The sequence below is a fragment of the Taudactylus pleione genome, unplaced genomic scaffold (assembly GCF_031769625.1).
Source record: "Taudactylus pleione unplaced genomic scaffold, aTauple2 ptg000242l, whole genome shotgun sequence".
NCBI classification, from domain to species: Eukaryota; Metazoa; Chordata; class Amphibia; order Anura; family Myobatrachidae; genus Taudactylus; species Taudactylus pleione.
The window spans coordinates 8,015,290-8,037,678 of NW_028284644.1; the positions used below are offsets into that span (position 1 = coordinate 8,015,290).

At 45.9% G+C, this 22,389-nt stretch overlaps 1 protein-coding gene across 3 annotated transcripts in view; it reads right to left on the reverse strand.

The window, feature by feature from the left end:
• Positions 1 to 22,389, reverse strand: part of LOC148516741 (uncharacterized) — a 146,218-nt gene that overhangs the window by 55,347 nt on the left and 68,482 nt on the right. For all 3 annotated transcript variants that reach the window (XM_088479607.1, XM_088479606.1, XM_088479608.1), the window contains exons 3-4: positions 19,803 to 19,861; positions 7,792 to 8,135 (exon numbers count right to left, since the gene is read on the reverse strand). In XM_088479607.1, the coding sequence (XP_088335733.1) occupies positions 7,792 to 8,135; positions 19,803 to 19,861 (403 nt within the window). The remainder of the gene's footprint in view (positions 1 to 7,791; positions 8,136 to 19,802; positions 19,862 to 22,389) is intronic.

Consider the following 22,389-nt stretch of genomic DNA (forward strand, 5'->3'; position numbering starts at 1 on the left):
AAGTCCGCTTCCCAGTTGAGAACACCTGGGGTGAATATTGCAGAGATTGCCGGAAGATGGCATTCTGCCCACAGCAGAACTGCCGCCACTTCCTTCATGGCTGCCAGACTTTGTGTGCCTCCCTGATGTTTGAGGTAGGCCACTACTGACGCGTTGTCGGACTGAATCTGGACAGGCCTGCCTTGTAGGAGGTTCTGCTCCAGTATGAGTCCTCTGTGCACTGCACGAAGCTCCAAGATATTTATTGGTAGGAGACTTTCCTGAGCCGTCCACCTTCCCTGAAAGGTGTAAAGGCCTGTCACTACTCCCAATCCTCGCATACTTGCATCTGTGGTGAGAAGTACCCAATCCGGGACCCATAATGGACGAACCTTGTTTAAATGAGTCGTCTCCAGCCACCAAGCGAGGTAGAGCCGAACCTCTGGTGAGATGCGGATCATCTGAGACTTGATCCAATGATACTGACCATCCCAATTATCCAGAATCAATTCTGTAGTGACCTGGGGTGGAACTGGGCATAAGCCACCATATCGAATGTCGATACCATGGAGCCCAGTACCTTCATCGCCAAGTGTACTGACACTCTTTGCTTGCAGAGAAGACTGTGCACATGAGACTGTAGTGCCACAATCTTGTCTTCTTGTTGAAGAATCCTCTGACCCAGAGAGACCAGCAGCACCCCCAAGTGCACCATCTGCTGGGATGGAGAAAGAGAGGACTTTTTCCAATTTATTATCCAGCCGTGCTCTTGTAGGCAGACAACGGTCATCTGGGGATGACATTGTAACATCTCCTGAGATTGTGCTACCATCAGGAGGTCGTCCAAATAGGACTGCCATTATCTTGGTAAATACCCGAGGAGCTGTGGCCAGCCCGAAGGGTAGAGCCTGAAATTGGTAATGTTGCTGATCTACCACCAATATCAAAAATCTTTGGTGGGATTGAGCAATCGGCATACGCAGATAAGCATCCTGGATATCTAGGGAGACCAAGAAATCTCCAAGCTCCATCGCCAGCATAATTGAATTTTGGCGCATAGATGAACCTGTTGAGAGACTTCAGATTCAGGATAGGGTGATAGCAAATTTATTTTTGAATCAAAAATAAATTTGAATAATAACCCTATTTGTTACACTCACCAAGTGCAAATGGGTATCGAGAGGTTATATTCCTTGTAGCATGAAAATGCTTCCCAGGAGTACTCCATGCCTCAGACATAAGATTCGTCCGTTGCTCAGACTGAGGAAAATAATCTTTAGCCACCTTCTGACGCCTAAAGACCACCTTGGTTGTCGGTGGGACCTCCTCTTCCTCTATACTGAGGACAGAACTAACCACTCTCACCAGAGATGGGACGTCCACAAGAGACTGATGGTCTTCTTCCACTGAGTAAGACCCAGAACTCTGAGTATCAGGTCATCATAAGGCAACTGATAGGAACCTCTCTTATGCCTCTGCTTTGCCGCCACTTGTCTTTCTGGCTGCTGAGGAGCTATAGACGGCAGCATACTCTGACTAGAGTGAGCAGTTGAATCAACCCAACAGGGATTCATGGGGGGCATATATATAGAAGGATGCAACTGCTGTAAATACCCCATAGCATGGGGAAAAACTGCAGCCGGAGCCCGCGCTTCTGCAACTTTGTCCACTAAGTGCGACAAAACCTGATACCACCTGGGTGGTTCTAGCGCTGGAGCTCTAGATGTACTGGCTTGAACAGGTAGCTGATAACAGAGGCTACACAATCCATCCAGGTTAACATTCTGCTCAGATAGGCCTGCCAAACAAGATACACATGATCTGAGCACTGGCATATCATCCTTCTCACCTACACCTTTAGACATGACAAATGTTTAAATGGTATAAGGTGTACAGCGTAAATGCAATGTGGCTCCCTTATGAATGAAACACCCCCACACACATTTTCAGACGGATGAGGAGAAACACAGTGATAGGTTTAACTGACAGTTTAGCATAAATGGCAGTACAATACAGCAGCTAGCATTAAAGTCACATACAATGCATAAATACACACAATTGCTATTGCAAATGGTACTCTGAATCAACTAGCCAGCCCCGGAGGAGTAATGGTAGGATATAGATTGCTATATACCAAGCCCAAGGGAGAGGTATACAGGGAGACAGACCAACCGCTACAGCAGTACACACACACAAACGCAATCTGCACACGTCTCACCACGAGGTGGTCAAATATAGCAAACCAGTCACTTGAACTCTGAATCAGGGCCCTCCTACATGAAAATGGAGCGGCCTCTTGGACGCTCGCATAGCTGTGGGTGAGCGTCCATGATGTCAAGACCATCGCGACCATCGGGCTTGCGACGGAGACCCTGCGGTAGGGTCTCGCTGCCGCAAGCCCTGGAGTGAGTTTGGCTCTACTGATGTCAGTGAGGCCGGCTTCAGACGGTAGGCGTTCCCATGGGAACACCTCGGTCTGGCAGCCACGCCCCCGGCACGCCCACCAAAAGGGGGCGTGCTGTCAATCAACATCAACAGCACGCCCCCTTTGTTGCGAGACCCGGAGCGACGGCTACCCAGTCGCTAGCCGGGTCTAGCGCATGCGCACAACGGAGCTCCCTCCGTCGTGCATGCGCAGTAGGGCACCATCGACCCGCTTGCGAGCGGGTCTGAATGACCCCCTCTGTACCGGAAGTTGCATTTGGTTTGGGGGAGGAGCGCCTTACCTCCTCTAAGCTGCAATTTTGACGGCATGGGTACGCTGGCCTCATAGTAGTAGACGCTAACTAGTGAGCTCTTATGAGTCTACTACCCATTCCCGGCGACAAACAATAAGGGCCCGGCCGCCTTAGTGAGGACACGTCACACGAGGCCTTCATCCACAGCTGCTCCCGATGAGTCTCCTACACCAGGTGCAGTAGGTATTATTGCCGGCCGCATAGCCGGCGGTTCAAATCCCGACAGCGGAAGCCCGGTAGAGCTGAAGATCCCGAAAGCTAAATAAGTTAAGTACTGCCTACCCTACTCCCTACCCTAACCCTCCCTTAGCGGTGCCTAACCCTAACCTCCCCCCCAAGTGCCTAAACCCAACCCCCCCCTTCCCCGCAGCCTAAACCTAAGTCTCCAGGGGGGGGTGGCTAACCCTAACACCCCCTTCCCCTAGCCTAAACCTAACCCTCCCGGGGTGGGGTGCCTAACCCCAATTCCCCCCGGGAGCCCTAAAATCTAACACCACCCCCCCCCCCCCCGCAGCTGCCCGCCCCTGGCTTACCCACGTTCGGTATGCCGGGCGTCGGACTTCCAGTGTAGGTCTAATTACAGGCGTCGACGCCTGTCTTTAGTACCTTGCCAGGATTTGACAGTCGGGATGCCGACAGTCGGGATGCTGGCAGTCGGCATTTAGACCATCGGCTTCTGACTACATCCCCCTACACCGGATGCTAGGGCTGCCGCACACTTACCTGTCATCTCCGTGCCAGATCTGCAGTCCGGACCTCAGCACAGGTGCTAGCTCAGCCACGCTGAGGCCCGCCGAGAACCTATGGTCATATAGCGGTACTGGTGTTTCGGCCCCGGCGGAGGTAGTAGGTGTCGCAGTACCTTTACCGGCGCCTGGTACTGCTAAACTCGGTAGTTTAAAAAACTAAGTAAATCATAAAATAAAAAAGCCTGGATACTTGCCGCGCACCAAACAAAAAAACTGAATGCCTGTGGCTGGGTATACAGGGAGGAGGACAGATGCATGCTAGGAGCTACAAAGCTAGTGCTGTTTGGTGCAATGGATCGTTCCACTACATATCCCCAAGGTAGATTCTGTGGACCCTATGGTCCCTGAAGAAGAAATAAGCAAAACTTCCTTACCGTAATAAGCAGTAATGTGCAAAAAATGACAACATATCAAGTCCGTAACAAGCAATACAAGTCAACAATTAGACCAGTCTTAATTATATTGTCTACCAAATGGATTTAAATATAAATGTGGAAAGTAGATGTGGAAGAAATACAGAAAATGGGGGCTGGATGGAAGAGGTCGGGGGGGTCTCAGGGGGAGTTTAAAAAAAAAAAAGAAAGAAAAATAGGAGTACGCCACTGAATATTATGGACTGTCCAGAATTCCAACATTTTTACTGATTTTGTGGAGTTGTTTATAACAGAGGTTACATAGTCCCGTTGGTAGATGTACTATGTTTTATGCACCATAGCAAATAAAAGGAGTGGAGTAGGAGACTTGGGGCTCTATATACTAAGCCTTGGAGTGAGAAAGTGGATGGAGAAAAAGTACCAACCAATCAGCTCCTGTCATTTTTCAAACAAACACAGCCTGTAAAGTGACAGTTAGGGACTCAAAAGTAGTATAGACTCAAACTGCCAGATGGGAACCTTGGGTTATAAAACAAATCCTGATTTGCAGATATTGACAGAAAAAAATAAAAACATTTAAACAAATCTGAGAGATCAATATTCCTTATTTTTTTATGACATCCCTACACAAATTATACCTTCTTTGTTTTTCAGTAGACTTTATATTTTTAGAAAACATTACTTTTTTTTTAATGCATTCTAAGATGTCAAAAATTTTAACTCAGATCTACAAAAACAGTGTATTGAAGATAGGGAACCAAAAGCAAACATTACTTTTTTTGCCTTATATAAACTACAAAGAAATACTTGTGGTTTCTGTTTCAACAATTATCCACCTTTCCAAAACTGTAAAAAGCTGGATTCTAGTGGGTAGATTTACTATTGCAGGTTTATAGAATTTGAGTTTTTGCCCATAGCAACCAATCAGATTCTACTTATCATTTATCTAGCACCTTCTAGAAGATAAAAGCTATAATCTGTTTGGTTGATATGGGCAACAACTTCACTTTAAAAAGTCTGCACTTAAGTAAATAAACCCCTATGTGTAGGCTTTAATAAAAAAACAAAAACTTCAATTGGAAAGAAAATGTATTTTTTTTTTAACTTTCACTTCATATGTGTAGAAATAATATTGTAACCAAACAAGGCTATCAGGTTCTAAACTATATGATAATAGGGATCACTTTTTTATTTGACACAAGATGGGGGAAATATGGAAACATCTATTTTGTGTATGGTATCAGTTATTGCCTGGTGATCATCAGAAAACAATTATTACATTGTTTGACTCCCCTCTTTCAAGACAGGTTGGTCCCATGTATGTGCGGGTCAGTATGGAAGAGATGGTGGGCACAATGTGCCCCCATCCCATCCATGGAAAAAAAAAGTTTTCTCCCTTTGCGCTGGGTGATATTGTCTGGTGATCACCAGACAATAGCTGCTAAGTGGGCATTAATTTGAATGAGCAGACTCCTCTCTTTCAAATATGGATGCCCACAAAATTGGCGGTTTCATTATAGTATGAGAGGGCACATATTGCCCTCGCACCATATACGGAAAACATACGTTATACGTAGTGCAGGGTAACATTGTTCAGTGATCACAGTACTAAGGTAATAAGTACTAAGGGGTCCCATATGTTTTAAAGAGATCTAAAATGGGTGCCGCTGATTTTATGGATGCCAGGTTGGGGGATGGGGACATTCCCACATCCCTGGACGCAGTGACTTTTCCGTAGTGCAGGGATAATGCCTGGTGATCTCCAGGCAATAATCTCTATGGGGGGCACACTCTTTCAAAAGGAGTGTGCCCCCACCATTATAGTTGGTGGATTTGTGGAGATGGAAGGACTTAAAGTCACTCCCCCGACAATTTCTCATTAATTTTTTCCCCCCACACTGCATGGGACAAGTTTGGCTTGTCCTGTGCTGTCTAACTGTATATCCACTCGTCCTCTGTAGCGAAGGGGATAAATCTGTTAAGTAGTGGAGAAGTGAACAAGGGAAGAAGTTGCCAATAGAAACGGATCAGCTTCTAGCTAGCATTTATTAAGTTGCACACTATTTGCATCACTGCTACATCTTTGGAGCAGCGATGCAAAAAATAAATAAATACTAACACCCATTCCCTAATTGCAGATATGAGTGCTGCATTCAAAGACACAGCACTGGATCACCATCGGGCAGCCATCAGCCACATGTGTAAGCCTAAGCTTACTCAGAATGGCCACTGGAGCTCCTCTGTCGGGGTCAGGAAATATGCAACGGAAGATGCAGACCCTGGCCTCGACACACCAACAAAATGGGGGGGTGACATGCCCCCGTTTTGTAAAACGGTTACTATTGCTGCCCCCAAATGACCACACCATGTCAATCATGCTGCGGCTTAGGGGGCACTATGAACGATCTCGCAGACACTGATCGGCACATGCACATTACAGATCCTGAGCATGCACCGATCGGCCATCATCGGGGAGATGTACGTAAACCATCAAGTTTGCTTATAACACTGAATCAGACCCTACGTTCTATAAAGTGATAGTGTAGAAGCTGATTGGTTGCTATGAGTAACTTCTACACTATTTTGAAAGTTCCCCCTAATCCCACCAACCAACCACAGAAAATGAGAAGAAGTCTAGTCCAGGTGTGAAAGTTGGATTGACAAAAATGGGAATAAATGGATAAGGGTCGGGGAAGAGAGTGAAAATCCTGCCAGCTTGGTCCCAGACTGCAAGAGCGAGGGGTATATCTGGATGGGACTTTGTGGTAGAGGATGGCAATAGTACTTATAGTAAGTACTTATTCTGTGTCCAAATAAATGCCAAAGATGTTCAGTCTATATCTGAAAGCATAAATCTATATATGGCCAGGCAGGGATTTTCTAGAAGGAACCTTTTTCACTATAACAGTATAGATTAGTATAAATGCATTTTGGTTGATATATTAACAGGAAATGTACAATTCTGATCCTGTCATAGAAAATGAATGAGTTGTACCTACAGATGTGTTCTCACTCCTCTTTGCTGCAGTTGCATCAAACAGTCCCTCTTGTCGCGTCTGGTCCCGTGAGACTCTGCTAGAGCCGGGCGTCCCTTGTATATCTGTGTGCAACTTAGGGGTCTATTTACTAAGCTTTGGATGGAGATAAAGTGAACGGAGATAAAGTACCAGCCAATCAGCTCCTAACTGTCATTTATCAAACATAGCCTGTGACATGGCAGGAACTGATTAGCTGGTACTCAATCTCTGTTCACTTTATCTCCATGCAAGGCTTAGTAAATAGATCCCTAAAGCTGGCCACACATCTAAAGATTATCTGTCCAACCAGCCAACTAGTTGATTGGTTGGAATGAAAATCTGGTAACGTATGGGCGTAAATGATGATCAGCAATTTGCTCCTAAATGCCAGAAAACAGATGAAAATGGTCGTCATACAAGTTTGTTAAATGTTTGATCTAAACAATTTGTTCAAACAACAGCTTTTGTCCATTTTCCAGCGTTTGGGAGCAAATTGCTGATTGTCATTTGCTTTCATACCTTACCAGATTTTCATTCCAACCAATCAACTAGTTGGCTGGTTGGACAGATAATCTTTAGATGTGTGGCCAGCTTTAGGCTCTCAATCAGCATGCAAAGTGCTATGATGCAGTGGCTGCAGATATTTTCTACACCAAGTACCACTTACATTCTCAGTTGCACACAGATATACAAGTGTTGCATATCAAATTAATCAGCACAATTTTCTGGTGCTCCCTAGTTGCATTGCGACTTAGATGCATTTTGGGGAAAAAAAAACACCCGGCACTAGCAGAGTTGCACAGGACCTGTCGGCTCACTCACTCCAAGCATATCGCGCTGCATGGGGGAATTAAAGCTAGATGAGTCCAAACACATCTGTGTTTGCGTGCTTTATTGACTTGCTATATTATTTCCTGCTTATGTTTGTACGCACCTGTTTGCAAAGCTTTTGGTGTAGTGGTTGTTACTTGAACTTCATTTTCTTTTTTGTGGATCTTGGCAGGTTTGCAATCATATTTCTTGTAGTGGGGTTTTGAGGGCTTGTTGTGATAATGTGAAGGCTCTCCACGGCCCTCTTGATAGCCTCCACGGTAACCTGAAAATTTGTTATTGCCACTGTTATGACGGCCACCCCTTTGATAAGTAGGCTCTTCATGTCCTCTGTATTCCTTATAGTTTCTGTCTTCCTCATGGAAATCACGGTAAATAGTCTCTGGATATTCCACATATTCATTGTCATTGTATTGTCTGTCATGATATGGGTAATTGCCTTGTCCTCTGTTAAATCAAATAATAGTGGTGATGTCCAGGAATATCATGATGGTAAAAACAGTGTTTTATTATCTGAGCATAAACATATGAGTGCATTTACTAAAACTGTAACATTCAGGTATGAAATAATAAGTATAGTCAATGTTTAACATAAATACATATCAATAGCTGTGCATTACAAAACTAAACTATATAATTAAATATTTATAATTCACTAAATAAGTCTATCATGAGTTCACTCATGCCCCTGAGCACAAAAAGAATGCCAGAGAGGCATGCAGATTTGCTCTGCTGAAATACTGTGTGTGCATTCATACACCAGTGTGGGTCCAGTGATGTCACAGCTGCTCAAATTACAGAGGTCTCTTCTTTTTTAACCTATATCCAATTTAAACATGGGCTTAAAGATGTGAGACGGGCTTCAGTTTTCTGTAATAGAGTGAACATACAGAATAACTTTATTTCTAAACAATTACAGGCTGGTTAACAACAATTACCGTCCGGTTGAAAAGAGTTGAAACGCGATGGTGCCGGAAGGGGGACCCCATTTACGACACAAACCGCAAGCTGTGGAGGACGGAAAATATGTATCCAGATTACTACCGGGGATAGATGCTGGGATATGTTATCCACACGTGATTAAAAACTGACCTTTGTCAGCTCATTTCAACCAACCGGTTATTGTTGTCATCCAGTTATTGGGGGATACTTGTACCATTTGCTGCTATATGTTTTAATTTGCTTTTGTATTGTATTAAATTGTACTTCACTATGTACATCCTTCTCCCTCTAATTTTTTTTCATTGATCTATGATGATATGACAATGAGGAGGAATTATGTAAGAGCTATGATCCTTATGGTGGAGAATACTGATTGAGAGTTACTACATAACTTTGTGGTTAAAAGCATTGTTTGTCTATTAGCGCTGGAAGCGCGGTGTCTATTTTCTAATCAGTGGTACCCTTTTATTGGAGGACATTGTGTCGCATAAGTAGAGATATTAAAAGAACTTACCCTTGTTATCTCTTTTTCTACGAGGTCCATAGGGTCCACAGGAAACTTTGGAGGTACAGGTGATGACAAAGACATCCGGGCACCATGCAGTTAAATTTTTTCTCCCAGGATGCAACGGGGCCTCCCTCTATACCCCGCCCCCAGGCCGGAGGCTCCTCAGTTACGTAGCAAGCCAAAGGCCGGAGGAGGATAAAAGAAAGAGAAGGAGGTCTGGAACACACTAGAAACACATTCTCACACCGAAGGAGACAGAAAACTGGTGACCAGAGCGAAGCCCATCTTAAGCACAGGTGTGTCCGGGGCGGGCGCCCTGTGGACCTCGTAGAAAAAGAGAAGTGTAAGTTCTTACCATATCTCTAATTTTCTACTTCAGGGTCCATAGAAGGTCCACAGGAAACCTTGGGGATTACCAAAGCAGTACCCTCAAGGGCGGGGACACTTCTGTGCAGAAAGGAGAATCCGCCGCCCGAAGGAAGCATCCTGAGTGGCAAAGGTATCAAAGGTATAATACCTCAAAAAGGTCTGGATAGAAGGCCACGTGGCCACCTTACAAAGCTGTACATCCGAGGCACAGACCGAGTAGAATGAGCAGTAACAGAGGGCGGGACTGGAAGGCCTTCATGAATGTAAGCCTCAGAGATAGTCATGCGAAGCCATCTAGCCAAAGTTTGTTTATTGGCTGGCCATCCTCTCTTGTGGAAACCATAAAGAACAAACAAGGAATCCGATTTCTGAAGAGAACTGGTACGATCCACATAAATCCTGAGGGCACGAACCACATCCAATGAGGCCTCCCCTGCCGAGAGGTCTGAGGAACTAAAGGCCGGCACAACAATTTCTTCATTAATGTGGAAACTAGAGACCACCTTAGGAAGGAACCCAGGGCGAGTTTGAAGCACTGACCTGTCCCTATGAAAAACTAGAAATGGGGAATGACAAGAGAGAGCCCCTAAATCAGAAACTCTTCTGGCGGAAGCAATGGCCAGAAGAAAAAAAGTCTTGGCAGTAAGCCATTTGAGATCCACTGAGCCCAGTGGTTCTAATGGAGGGCTCTGGAGAGCCTTAAGGACAACAGCCAAATCCCAAGGCGCTACAGGAGGCACAAAGGGAGAATGGATACGAAGCAGAAAAGTGCATTTGTCAGGAAGAGGAGCAATCCTTCGCTGGAACCACACTGAAAGGGCAGAGATATGGACCTTCAGTGTAGGAAGGCGGAGACCAAGGTCTAAACCCGCTTGCAGGAAAGCCAACACTCTGGGTATCCTAAACACTTGGGGGTCATATCCTCTGGAATGACACCATTCAAAGTAGGTATGCCACACCATGTGGTAAATCCTGGCAGAGGCAGGTTTCTGTGCTCTGAGCATGGTGTTAACCATAGAGCCGGAAAAACCTTTGGATCTTAGGAGGGATGTCTCAAGAGCCACGTCATCAAAGACAGATCACCCAGATCTGGGTAGAGGCAAGGACCCCGAGACAACAGGTCTGGATGTTGAGGCAACAGCCACAGAGTATCGATGGAGAGACTCCTAAGATCTGAGTACCATCGATGTTGGGGCCACGCTGGAGCCACCAGCAGGACCATGCCTCCCTCTTGTTTGAACTTCTGAATTACTTAAGGAAGGAGGGAGACTGGAGGAAACAGGTACAAAAACTGGAAAGTCCACTTGACTGACAGAACGTCCACCAAGAGAGCACTGGCGTCTCTTGTCCTGGACCCAAACTGAAGCAACTTGTGGTTTAGTCAAGAGGCCATGAGGTAAATGTCTGGAAGGCCCCACCTGTCCATTAGGAGTTGAAACACTTCTTGGTGAAGAGACCATTCCCCCTGGATGCACGTCGTGACAGCTGAGGAAGTCCGCTTCCCAATTCAGCACTCCTGGAATGAACACCGCCGATACGGCTGGTAGATGGCCTTCCGCCCATGTCAGAATGTGTGACACCTCTGTCACTGCCGCTTGACTTAGAGTTCCTCCTTGACGCTTTAAGCAACAGCCTGGCTTGCTGCAGAGCCCTGAAGACTGCCTGCAGATCCAATATATTGATTGGAAGCGCAGATTCCTCTGCGGTCCACCTTCCCTGAAAGGAGTGTGGATCCGTCACTGTGCCCCAGCCCCGAAGACTGGCATACGTCGTCAGAAGGACTCAGGGCCTGATTCAGAGCCGGACGCTCTGACAGAGCGCTCGCTCTGAATCAGGGCCAGCCTTCTTGTTTTTTAGAGCAGCCTCCTGGCCGCTTGCATAGCTGTGGATGACCACCCACAGCTATAGCGAGCGGCCATGATGATGGTCGCAATGGTCTTGACCATCGGGCTTGCGACGAGACCCTTGTGGTAGGGTCTCGTTGCCGCAAGCCCCAGAGAGCTTTCGGCTCTAACAGAGCCGAAAGCTCTCCCACTGACATCACTTGTGATGTCAGTGGGGCCGGCCCCACACAGTAGGCGTTCCCATGGGAACGCCTCCGTCTGGGCAGCAACGCCCCCGGCCCGCCCACCAAAGGGGGCGTGCTGTCACTCAACATCAACAGCACGCCCCCTTTGGTATGAGACCTGGAGCGACGGATTTCCCGTCGCTATCCAAGTCTCGCGCAATGCCTATGACGGAGCTGGCTCCGTCGTGTGCATGCGCACTGGGCCACCATTGACCCGCTTGCGAGTGCATAGCTCACGAGCGGGTCTGAATCAGGCCATCAGTTTGAGATCCAAAAGGGACACCCCTTGGTGAGCCGTCTGTTACCACCGGGTTAGCGACAGGTGTACCTCCGGAGAGAGCACTATCATTTGAGTCCATATATGATGGGGAAATCCGTCCCACTTGGGGAGGATCAATAGCTGCCGAAGCCGGGAATGAAACTGGGCATACTCCACCATGTCGAATGTCGACACCATGGATCCCAGTAACTGCATTGCTGAGTGGACTGACACTCGGCGATTGTGAAGGCATCTGGGACAACCCGTCTTCAAAATGGAGATCTTTTCTGCTGTCAGAAAAATCCTTTGCGGTTGGGAATCCAGCAGGGAGAGTGGGCCTGATTCAGACCCGCTCGCGAGCGCTGAGCGCTCGCAAGCGGGTCGATGTTGGCCAAGTGCGCATGTGCACAAGGGAGCCGGCGCATGTGCACGAGGGAGCCAAAAGCAGTCCAGGGTTTGCGGCAACGAAACCCTACCAAAAGGGTCTCGTCGCAAGCCCGATGGTCGCGATGGTCTTGACCATCGTGACCATCTTTTTGGCCGCTTGCTATAGCTGTGGGTGGTAACCCACAGCTATGCGAGCGGCCAGGAGGCCGCTCTAAAAAAAGAGAGGGAGGGCACTGATCCAGAGCGAGCGCTCTGAAAGAGCGTCCGGCTCTGAATCAGGCCCAGAATCAGTGAGGACATTTTCCAATTTATCAATCACCCATGTTCCTGGAGCACAAATATCGTTAGCTGCAGGTGAAGGTGAAGTACCTCTGAGGACCCTGCTAGTAGCAAGAGGTCGTCCAGGTATGGTAACAGGCGGATCCCCTGCAGCCGCAGATGGGCTGCCATTACCACCATGATCTTTGCAAACACCCGAGGTGCAGTTGCAAGGCCAAACGGCAGAGCCTGACACTGGAAATGTTGTTATGACACAGCGAACCTGAGAAAACATTGGTGAGCTGAAACATTCGGAATATGCAGGTATGCATCCTGAATATCCAGGTATACCATAAAATCCCCAGGTTCCATAGCCAGTATAACTGAGCGTAGGGTCTTCATTCTGAAACTGGGTACCCTGAAGAATTTGTTCAGAGAATTGAGAATTGGATGGTAAGAACAGAATTGAGAATTGGATGGTAAGAACAGAATTGAGAATTGGATGGTAAGAACAGTTTGGCTTCTGGACTAGAAAAAGGCTGGAATAATACCCTGTTTCTTTTTGTGACCGGTACAATGACCCCTGCCTGCAGCATGGATTGTAGCACCTCCAAAGCCTTGTCCGAGTTTTTCAGAAGTCCTGTGCAAAAGAATTGATGGGTAGGCCTTCTGTGGAAAGAGAAGGTGTACCCCAGAGAGACCACTTCCTTCACCCAGGAATCTGTGGTAGTTTGACACCAGGAGGAGGCCCGTCCCGTCAAGCGGAGGGCTTATCATCAGGCTTGGCAGCCGGACGTCTGGTACTCCAGGGCTGCTTCTCAGCCCTGTCAGATTTCTTGGTGGTGGATGGCCTGGGAAAGGACTGAGTTCTAGCCTTACCTGGGGACCGCTAGGTCCGAGAGAACCCCCGAAGAGGCCGGAGCAGAAGGCAGACAAGCAGACTTAGCTGCTGCTAAGGTATTCACAATCTTGTCCAGATCAGGGCCAAACAAGACTTTATAGTCATAAGGCAAACATTCCAACCCCTTCTTGGATTCCGCATCAGCTCTCCAAGACTGGAGCCACACAGAATGGCAAGCCGCAATGGCCGCCGTAGAAACCCTGCCATTTAGTAGGTAAATATCCAAAGTGGCCTCATTTATATAGGTAGCCGAATCTCAGAGATTTCCCACCAGATTCAGCTATTCCCTGGTAGCATTAGAGGCTAAGGATATTTCAAGGCTATTAGCCCAACATTCCATGGCCCGAGCCACCCAGCAAATGGCCAATCTGCACGCAGCCCCCCAAAAGGGAATAAACAGCTTTTAGGCATACCTCTACCTTCCTATCTGTAACATCCTTCAGGGACGACATGGAAGGCATAGGAAGCATTGCGCTTATTACCAAGCGCGTGACATGGGAATCCACCACCGGTGGAGTGTCCCATTTGGAAAAATTATTCTCAGCAAAAGGGTAAGCAGAGACTAGACACTTCTGCGGTTGATACCGCTTTTCCAGGCATTTTCCAAATTACCTGCAAGTGATTCAACAGTTCGTCAGACAATGGGGATGTAGCCTCAGTCATCTTTTCTTCCATGAAATATGCATGCCTCAATTTAGGCGCAGGAGGCTCATCCTCCTCAATGATCAGGGCTGCTTTTACAGCTTGTACTAGCCCTGGAATATATATTTTAGACTTGATCCTCTCCTCCAGAGGAGGTAGCTCAGAGTCAGACTCATCCAGAACCAGTACATCATCAGATGACACATCATCATCCCATACAGAAGATTGCGACGATAGCAAGACCCTTTTAGCTGGTCTGCTGATAGGTGCATCCTGTTGGCTTATCTCAGCACACCCTGCAATATAGCAGGAACTGTATTAACCCACTGAGGGGGCAACACCTGTGAAGGTGTAGGAGGTTGCAGCAGGTTTTGCAGTGGCAAAATGTGCTATTGTTGAAAACTGAACTGTGGAGGGCCTGCTAAACGCCCTGCAATGGTTGTTAGTGCTTTTGCTGAACGGCAGAAGCCTCAGAAGGACCCGGGGCAGTGTAACTCCGGAAACATAACCCCTGCTCCTAACACCGCTGTACATTTTTTACAGAGTAGTTTAATAGGTGTTAACTGTTAACTTAGTCATATAACTCTCACTGCCAGACATAGTAAAGAGGATCACTTAATAGAGCTGTGACTTGTGCCACACCCGTGCTTATGGCCCAGAATAGCAGAATAGGTACAGGTATACAATAGGTATAGCAACAAAAGAATGATTGTTTTTAGCAAAGAAAACAGACAGACAGCACTAGCCTACAGTCGCAAACAAATGCAGAAAACAATAATACCTGCACTTAATGGCACTTCCTTAGGTCAAATACAGAGACTTAGCATCTAGTAGGACAAAAGTGCTACATACACTGACCATCAACCAGAGGAGAGGTATGTAGGGGGACCCGTACTCCGCACTGCCTGTGGAGATCAGCGACACACACCCAGGAGAATGACCGTCAAAGAACTCATGGGGAGGTGGAGCAGGAAACAGGAAGCTGTCACAGATCAAGCCAGACCACAGTGGAAGGGCGTGTTCAGCAGCGGGGAGGAGCTGGCTGTTAGACAGGGAAAGCTGCCTACCCTGGCCAGCGTTTAATCCCTGGGATGCTGGAGTGTTCCGCAGAACTCCAGTCCCAAGTGGCTTAGTGTGGACGCAGGACTCAGTGCCTGGCCACACTTGCTGTCATCCCCAGGGTGTCCATGGAGGTAAAAGACTGCGTTTCGGCACCCATCACCGCGGTGTGTGTCACTTACCTGCATCCCGTAGCGTCCAGCCGCAGTCTAGGAATCCTTCCGGGGTCCCTGCTAGCCAAGACCGCTGAGGCCCGCGGAGAGGCATGGATCAGTACCGGTGTCTCAGCACCAGCGTGGTGATGATGTGGCCGTGCGAACTTCCACTGGACTGTTCACGCTGACCGTACTTAGAAAAAACTTGAAGTTTTCAGGGCTGTTAGTAACAGTCCCCACAGCAATACAGCGACCAGACTCCGGCCGGGCACCAAACTAAACTGAAGAGCCTCCGGCCCGGGGTCGGGGTATAGAGGGAGGCCCCGTTGCTTCCTGGGAGAAAAAAGTTTACCTGCATGGTGCCCGGATGTCTTAGTCATCAGCTATACCCCCAAGGTTTCCTGTGGACCTTCTATGGACCCTGAAGTAGAAAATATAATTTTGTTGGTAGGATCCCCACAAATTAGATGCCCTGGGGCCCCCACAATCCTTAATCCAGCCCTGAATACACATCAATTAGCTAGTTGTGCAATAATAGAACAGGTATAGGATTGACTTCCAAACAATAAATTAATAGTTAACTGCAGTGGCTTTGTGATCAGACAAGTTATACACATACAAGTATTATTTAGGCATGTTGTTCTTAATTATAGAAAATCTAACAAAAAAATTACTGAAAAAAAAAAAAAATGAATAATTTGTGGATCATGCAGGAATTGAGAGATAATGTTGCTATATAGTATTCTAATAAATCAGAAAACAACATTATTTATGTAATTGCTTTAATTTTTATGTATGATTAATTTCAAGTTCAATCTACTATTCTCTTTCATGGATACCTGCGTCATTGATTGTACTCAGTGTTATTTCTCAGTATATTTTGGACAGAGGGCCTGATTCACTACGGATTGCTATTGCGATCGCAACTGCGATTATGCACGTAGACCCTCTGTGAAAATATGCTAATGGTTGCTATGGCAATGCCATCGCACAGCCATCATAGAGACGCCCACTACCGCTATCTCACAACCGTAATACCTTGCAGTCCTACGTATATATCGAGAACACCTAGTACCATCGGCCCCTCACACACAATTACAACCTGTCTGACCTTACTCAGAAATCACTAACCTCCTCGCACGTAGTGAGCACTCAAGCTGTGTATGCCGTCGCAGTGGCTAATTTAGGCACGCCCATGCAACGACGTTCAAACGGACAGGCATACCTGCATTTCTCCAACCACGCCCCGTCACCACCCTCAAACGCTCACTTCCTGCGATTATTCAGCATGGTCTCTGCGTATTCGCAGTACGCAACAATCGGTCGTCTGCGTGCGTAACCGTAATTAATCAGGCCCATACACATAACAAATGTTAATAATTTTAGAAATCTGAGGTGTTACCCGTGTGACTTTGAGAATACAATTTGAAACTGAAGATCAGAGCTGACCGTATGGATGGGTAGAGTACCTTGGTCTCCTCCTGTACAAGAACAGGAAATGACCACTCTCATTGCCACCAGAAATCCGTCACCCAGCTACTACTTCTACTTTGCTCTCAGCTACTTCCAAATGCCATGTTTATGTAAAGAGCGAGAGAGAGAGAGCATCCACAGCAAACAGAACACAAATCCCTTCAGACATTTTACATATAGATATAGCACATCTTTGTAATGGTGACAGATTCTGATGCCACTGAGTAGCTCATTCATGCAGAACAATTTTTCTAGACATAAGAAAAGATTAATCAAATCTTGGAGAAAGTATCTATCAATAAGCTTCTGTCACTTTTCTAGCACAGCCTGTAAATTTAGAAGTGAACTGGTTGGTACTTTATCTCTCTCCACTTTATTTCTCTCCAAGGCTTGATAAATCTCCATAATTTTAATGTTCAGTACTAAGTTCTGTGGAACAAGAAAGAAGAAAATAAAATGCTATATTATCTCAATAAAGTGGTGAATGAGGACTTTTGGGAGTAGTTTATTTAATTAAAATGTATTTGCAAATTGTTTGTATTTTTTTTTATCACGGTATAGTTCATGATCAATATAGTGGGATCCCTAGATGGTAAATTTACTCAAAAAGGTGCAAACTTGTTCATTTGCCTTCCCCCCACAGCCCAAAGTAGTTGGAAAAAGTGATTGGATTTGCATACAATTCTCAATCTCCTGTGTTTGGCCCTCATTCAGAGCCTTACGCTTTGAGCAGAGCGCACGCTCTGAATGAGGGCCGTCCTCCATAACTATGGAGCGTCCCCCTGGACGCTCGTATAGCTGTGGGTCACCACCCACAGCCTATACGAGCGTGCAATTTGATGGCCGCAATGGTCTTGACCATCGCGACCATCGAAACTGCGAGCAGGAGCTTGCGGTTGAGGTTTTCAATCGCAAGGCCCGGAGTGATTTTGGCTCTATCAGAGCCCAAATCACTCCCACTGACATCACTAGTGATGTCAGTGGGCCGGCTTCTGACGGTAGGCGTTCCCTTGGGAACGCCCCCGTCAGGGAGGCACGCCCCCGGCACGCCCACCAAAGGGGGCGTGCTGTCAATCAACATCGACAGCACGCCCCCTTTGATCAGACACAACGAGCGAAGGACTTTCCTTCGCTCGTCGCGTCTGGCGCATACGCACGACGGAGCTCCCTCCGTCGTGCGCATGCTCGGTGCAGACCATCGACCCACTTGCGAGCGGACAGCCGCTTGCGAGTGGGTCTGAATCAGGGCCTTTGTTAGTTCTACCTGGTGAAGCTGGTGATGCTGCATTTATGCTGTACGGATAGCATTACTACCTCACAGCACTGAGGTCGTGGGTTCGATGCCCACTATGGCCCTAACTGTTCGGAGTTTGTATATTCTCCCTGTGCTTGCGTGGGTTTCGTCCGGGTGCTCCAGTTCCTCCAGCAATACAAAAATATACTGGTAGGTTAATGGGCGCCTGATCAGTGGCGTAACTAGGGTATTTGGAACCCAGGACAAGTTAAAAAATGGAGCCTCACCCGAAGTAGGTGTGCGCACTAAGAAAGTGGGCATGGCCACATGTCAAAAGGGGCGTAGTCACTGGAAAATGGGGGCGTGTCAACTTGATACCAGCATTTCTCATCACTCAGGGGACATTCCTTTCCATTCCATATGCATCTTAATGCCTCAGTAGTAGTGCCCCTCATGCAATGCTACTAGTATTAGGGCCCCTCTTGCAATGCCCACTGTATAGTGCCCCTTATGCAATGTCCCCAGTAGCAGTGCCCCTTATGCAATGCCCCTGTAGTAATGCCCCTTATGCAATGCCCCCTGTTGTAGTGCACATTATGCAGTGCCCCTTACACAATGCCCCCCAGTAGTGGTCCCCCTTATATAGTGCCCTCAGCCAGTAGTGCCCTTATACTGTGGCCCCGGAAAGTAGTGCCCCTTACATACATAACACAAAGACACACACAACACAAAACAAAATACCTGAATACCCACTCCTGCGTCCGCCTGCTCGGCATTATGGGTGAGACATCATGACGTCCCTCCCTTCACCCTCTGCGGGAGCCAGAAGGCAGAGCTCTTAAGTGAGCTCCAGCCTGGCTCCGGCCCTGGATGCAGCAGCCAATCAGAGTCTGTCAGACTCTCATTGGCTGCTAAAACAAACACACCGCCACGGGGTAGTACACGGCCAGTGAGTGTGCTACCCGGCGCCGCCGTGTTTGTTTTTTGTATAGTGTGGACCACACTACACTTCGTGAAACCACTGACCTGTTGGCAACACATGCACTGCCCAACCCTCCCCTCCCTAGTTATGCCACTGCGCATGACAAAAAAACTTACCCTAGCATGCGTGTACATGTGGTAGGGAATATAGATTGTAAGCTTCACAGGGACTGCATATAAGTGGAGTAAGGAATGTCCCTTCTATGACCAAGTGTTATGATCACAATCTCCCATCTCTCTGAAATGGTTCAAAAGTAGGCAAGTATGAGGAGGATACATGTTTAAATGTATTTATGTATTAAAAAGGTGCACTGCACATGAAAAGCGTTTTGTCTCTGTATAGGACAAATCCAGATCTCTGGGCTGGTGCAAAAATCAAGCCTATTTGCAGAACTCAAAAATGCTAAATTATTTAAAAATATATATATATAAATATTTTATATATACATATATAGAGGGATAAATAGTAACTTCTGTGGACCCTATGGACCCAGAAGAAGAAATTTACCCTTCCCAGGGTACCAGTCAGTGGAGCATCCCAAGATGCTCCATGCATTTATTTTACCTGTAGCTTTGTGTTTCTTCTCATAGTCCTGCCAAAAATCTGAGTGACCCAGCATTGGGGAGGGGAGTGGATGGGTCAACCAGAAGTCACTGTGGCTACTGATTGGACCTCACACTCATTACTCACTTTTCCTCTGCCATTTTAAAGTGATGAGCTCAAAAGGTTTGGTGGTTCTATAAGATTATGTGATAATGACGTTTTAAATTACCCAGCAGTAGAAGAAAATTTGTACCAGTAGAAGTCAATTTGATGTGTTCTACACATATATGTATAAAAAAATCTCAATAAAAGAATATCTGGATTAATCTCCTACCTATGATCACGGTAGGCTCCTCTGTATGGCCGACAGTAGGGTTTCCTAAATGCAGGATTCTTCAAGAAAAAAAAAAATATATATATATTACTACTGTATAAATCATGCATCTCATTTGCATATAGACTGATAAAAACAAGAAAAGAAAAAGTGAAATCAAGTAAATCCAACAAATACAAATATAACAGTGTAGCTTTTATATGCAATGAAAATATATTTTTTAACACTTTAATCAGATATGATTGATGTAAATCAGAGTATAATGTGCTATCAGACCAAACATTCCAACTATGAGGCGTATTCAATTTGAGCGGACCCACGATATTTTTCCGTCTCCCAGACTTTTCACCTCACGTGTTTTGTGGGCGGAAAAGTATCGCGCGTGTGCCCACTTTACCCCGTATTCAATTTGAAAGTACCCGAAAACGGGACCCGGCGAAACTTGAACAGGCGGAAGTACTGTCAGATTTGGGGAAATCAGCCTGACACCCCCGAAAAGATGCTCTGACATGGGGGTTCCCTATGGTAGCCCCCTGATTTGGCTTGTTGAAGGTATTTGGTGTTTTTAAACGGGCTCAATAGCTGCTAAATAGCGTTTTTGTATAAGTGGTGCAGAATAGTATTCAGGAGGTTTTTTTGCATAAAATAACTTATCCCAGCAAATTTGGGGTACTTGAAAATGGGGGCCAGCATATTTAAAAGTTGCTAAAGTCAAGTTGAAAAAATCATGAAAAATCCACCTGCCACAAGCACCTGCAATCAAAAAAACACTTGGGGCATACTTGGGGAACCCCCCAGAGTCAAGTTCGCTAGTTTTTAACTTTGCCCCCCAACATTTTTTTTTTACGTCCCCAAATTCAAAGTAATTTTTTGGGGTGCTCTTAAGTGTTTTTTTATTTTATTTTTTGACACAGTTTATCTTCGGGGGACTGTCTGAAGGCTGCATGGGGGTTCCCGCAACGTTGCACCCCAGAACCGCAATTCTGCACTTTTTTCCGACTCCTATTCATAGGCAAAACTTTTCCGCCTATTACATTGCATTGACTTTCCGCCTAGGTGGAAAGTCTTTCAAATTGAATACGGAGTAAAGTCAAAACAGGCGAAAATGACGTCATTGGCGAAAAAGGATCGCAGATACAGACTTTTTGCCTCAAATTGAAACGGGCCTGAATGTGCAGTGTGCCCCATAACACCAAAAAGTTTATGGGACGGAGAAGTAGAGGAAATAGAGGAGGGAGTAAGTCATATAAGAAAAAAATGCAAAAATACATTAACACCAAAAGGCGTCTAATTTGTCATCCAAGGCCCTTACAGAAGCACAAATAAAACTCCTCACTAAGGGATTAAAATTTGCCCCCTCTAATAAACCAAATTTATCTGAACTCTTCAAAGAACTCTATAGATTTGTCAGATGCCTTTGCAGAAAGAGATACTTTACCCTCAAACAATTAAAAAAAATCAAATAGAAAAAACAGTCCACCCATTACTCTTGATTCTACAGATGTATCCATCTTAGACCTATTAGAGGAATTACTTCATGAGAATCAATATGTATATCAAACAGATGGCCTATTCCCTCTAGCTGTTTTTGATATTAATAATAGTATTAATGATAATAAAGAGATCAATCCTTCTAAACGAAAATCCAGTTTTTCCCCACTCACAGCAAAAGTGTGCAGATAGATATTTTCTACAAAACCACATTAGAGGATTTCAAAATAATGTGTGAACATGAAAATAAGAAACCATATTACTCACATAATCTATCAGGTCCAGAACGCATAGCACTCAAACAACTTATGTCGGTTCAATCATTAATTATTAAGAAAAAAAACTTACAAACCAAGCGCTTATACAAAAATAAAAATAAACATAAAAGACAGACTTAAAAAATTCAAATATAAGCTATATTTATAGCTGTTTCTATGGATATCCAAAAATTGATATTTTCTGCTAAAAATAGCATTAACTCCACCTTAATAGGGTATTTATGGCCTGTAAAGACTATTAGAGCAATTTTATTAAAGCTGTGATGTTTATAGTCTTTTCAGACCAAATGGTGGAGTGACAGATTTAGAACAGCAGTGTCCCGATGTTATTCGTTCGTGTAGGCAACTTCTACCTGTCCCTACCTTACTGTTCCCCTCTTCGGGGTTCCTCCGTGTGCCGCGGTGCTTGATGGAAGTGATAGCCGTCACGTGGTGGGACCCGCACTGGTGAAGGGTCGCTGAGTACTTTTTCCCTCCGGGGATTCTTCCTCGCGGCACTGTCCTCACAATGCGTGGTACCCGTGGCACAGGATGATGACGTCAGACGCCGGGTGGTTCACTCGAGTAAGGTGACCAGTCTGCTGTTGAAAGTCTCTCAATCCTCCTCAACTCTCCAACGCGTTTCAAACCTGATGTGGTTCTTTTTCCAGGATGAGTGTGGTAGTTGTGTAACTGCCTTTAAATACTAAATTTTATTCTCCAAACAGGAAGGGGTAAAACCGGAAATCCTCAAAAATAGCAGCAAAAGCATGTTTTTTGGGACTCCATTAAAATTATTTAAAAAAATTGAAAGTTCTGTCTTTTGTTAAAAATGATAA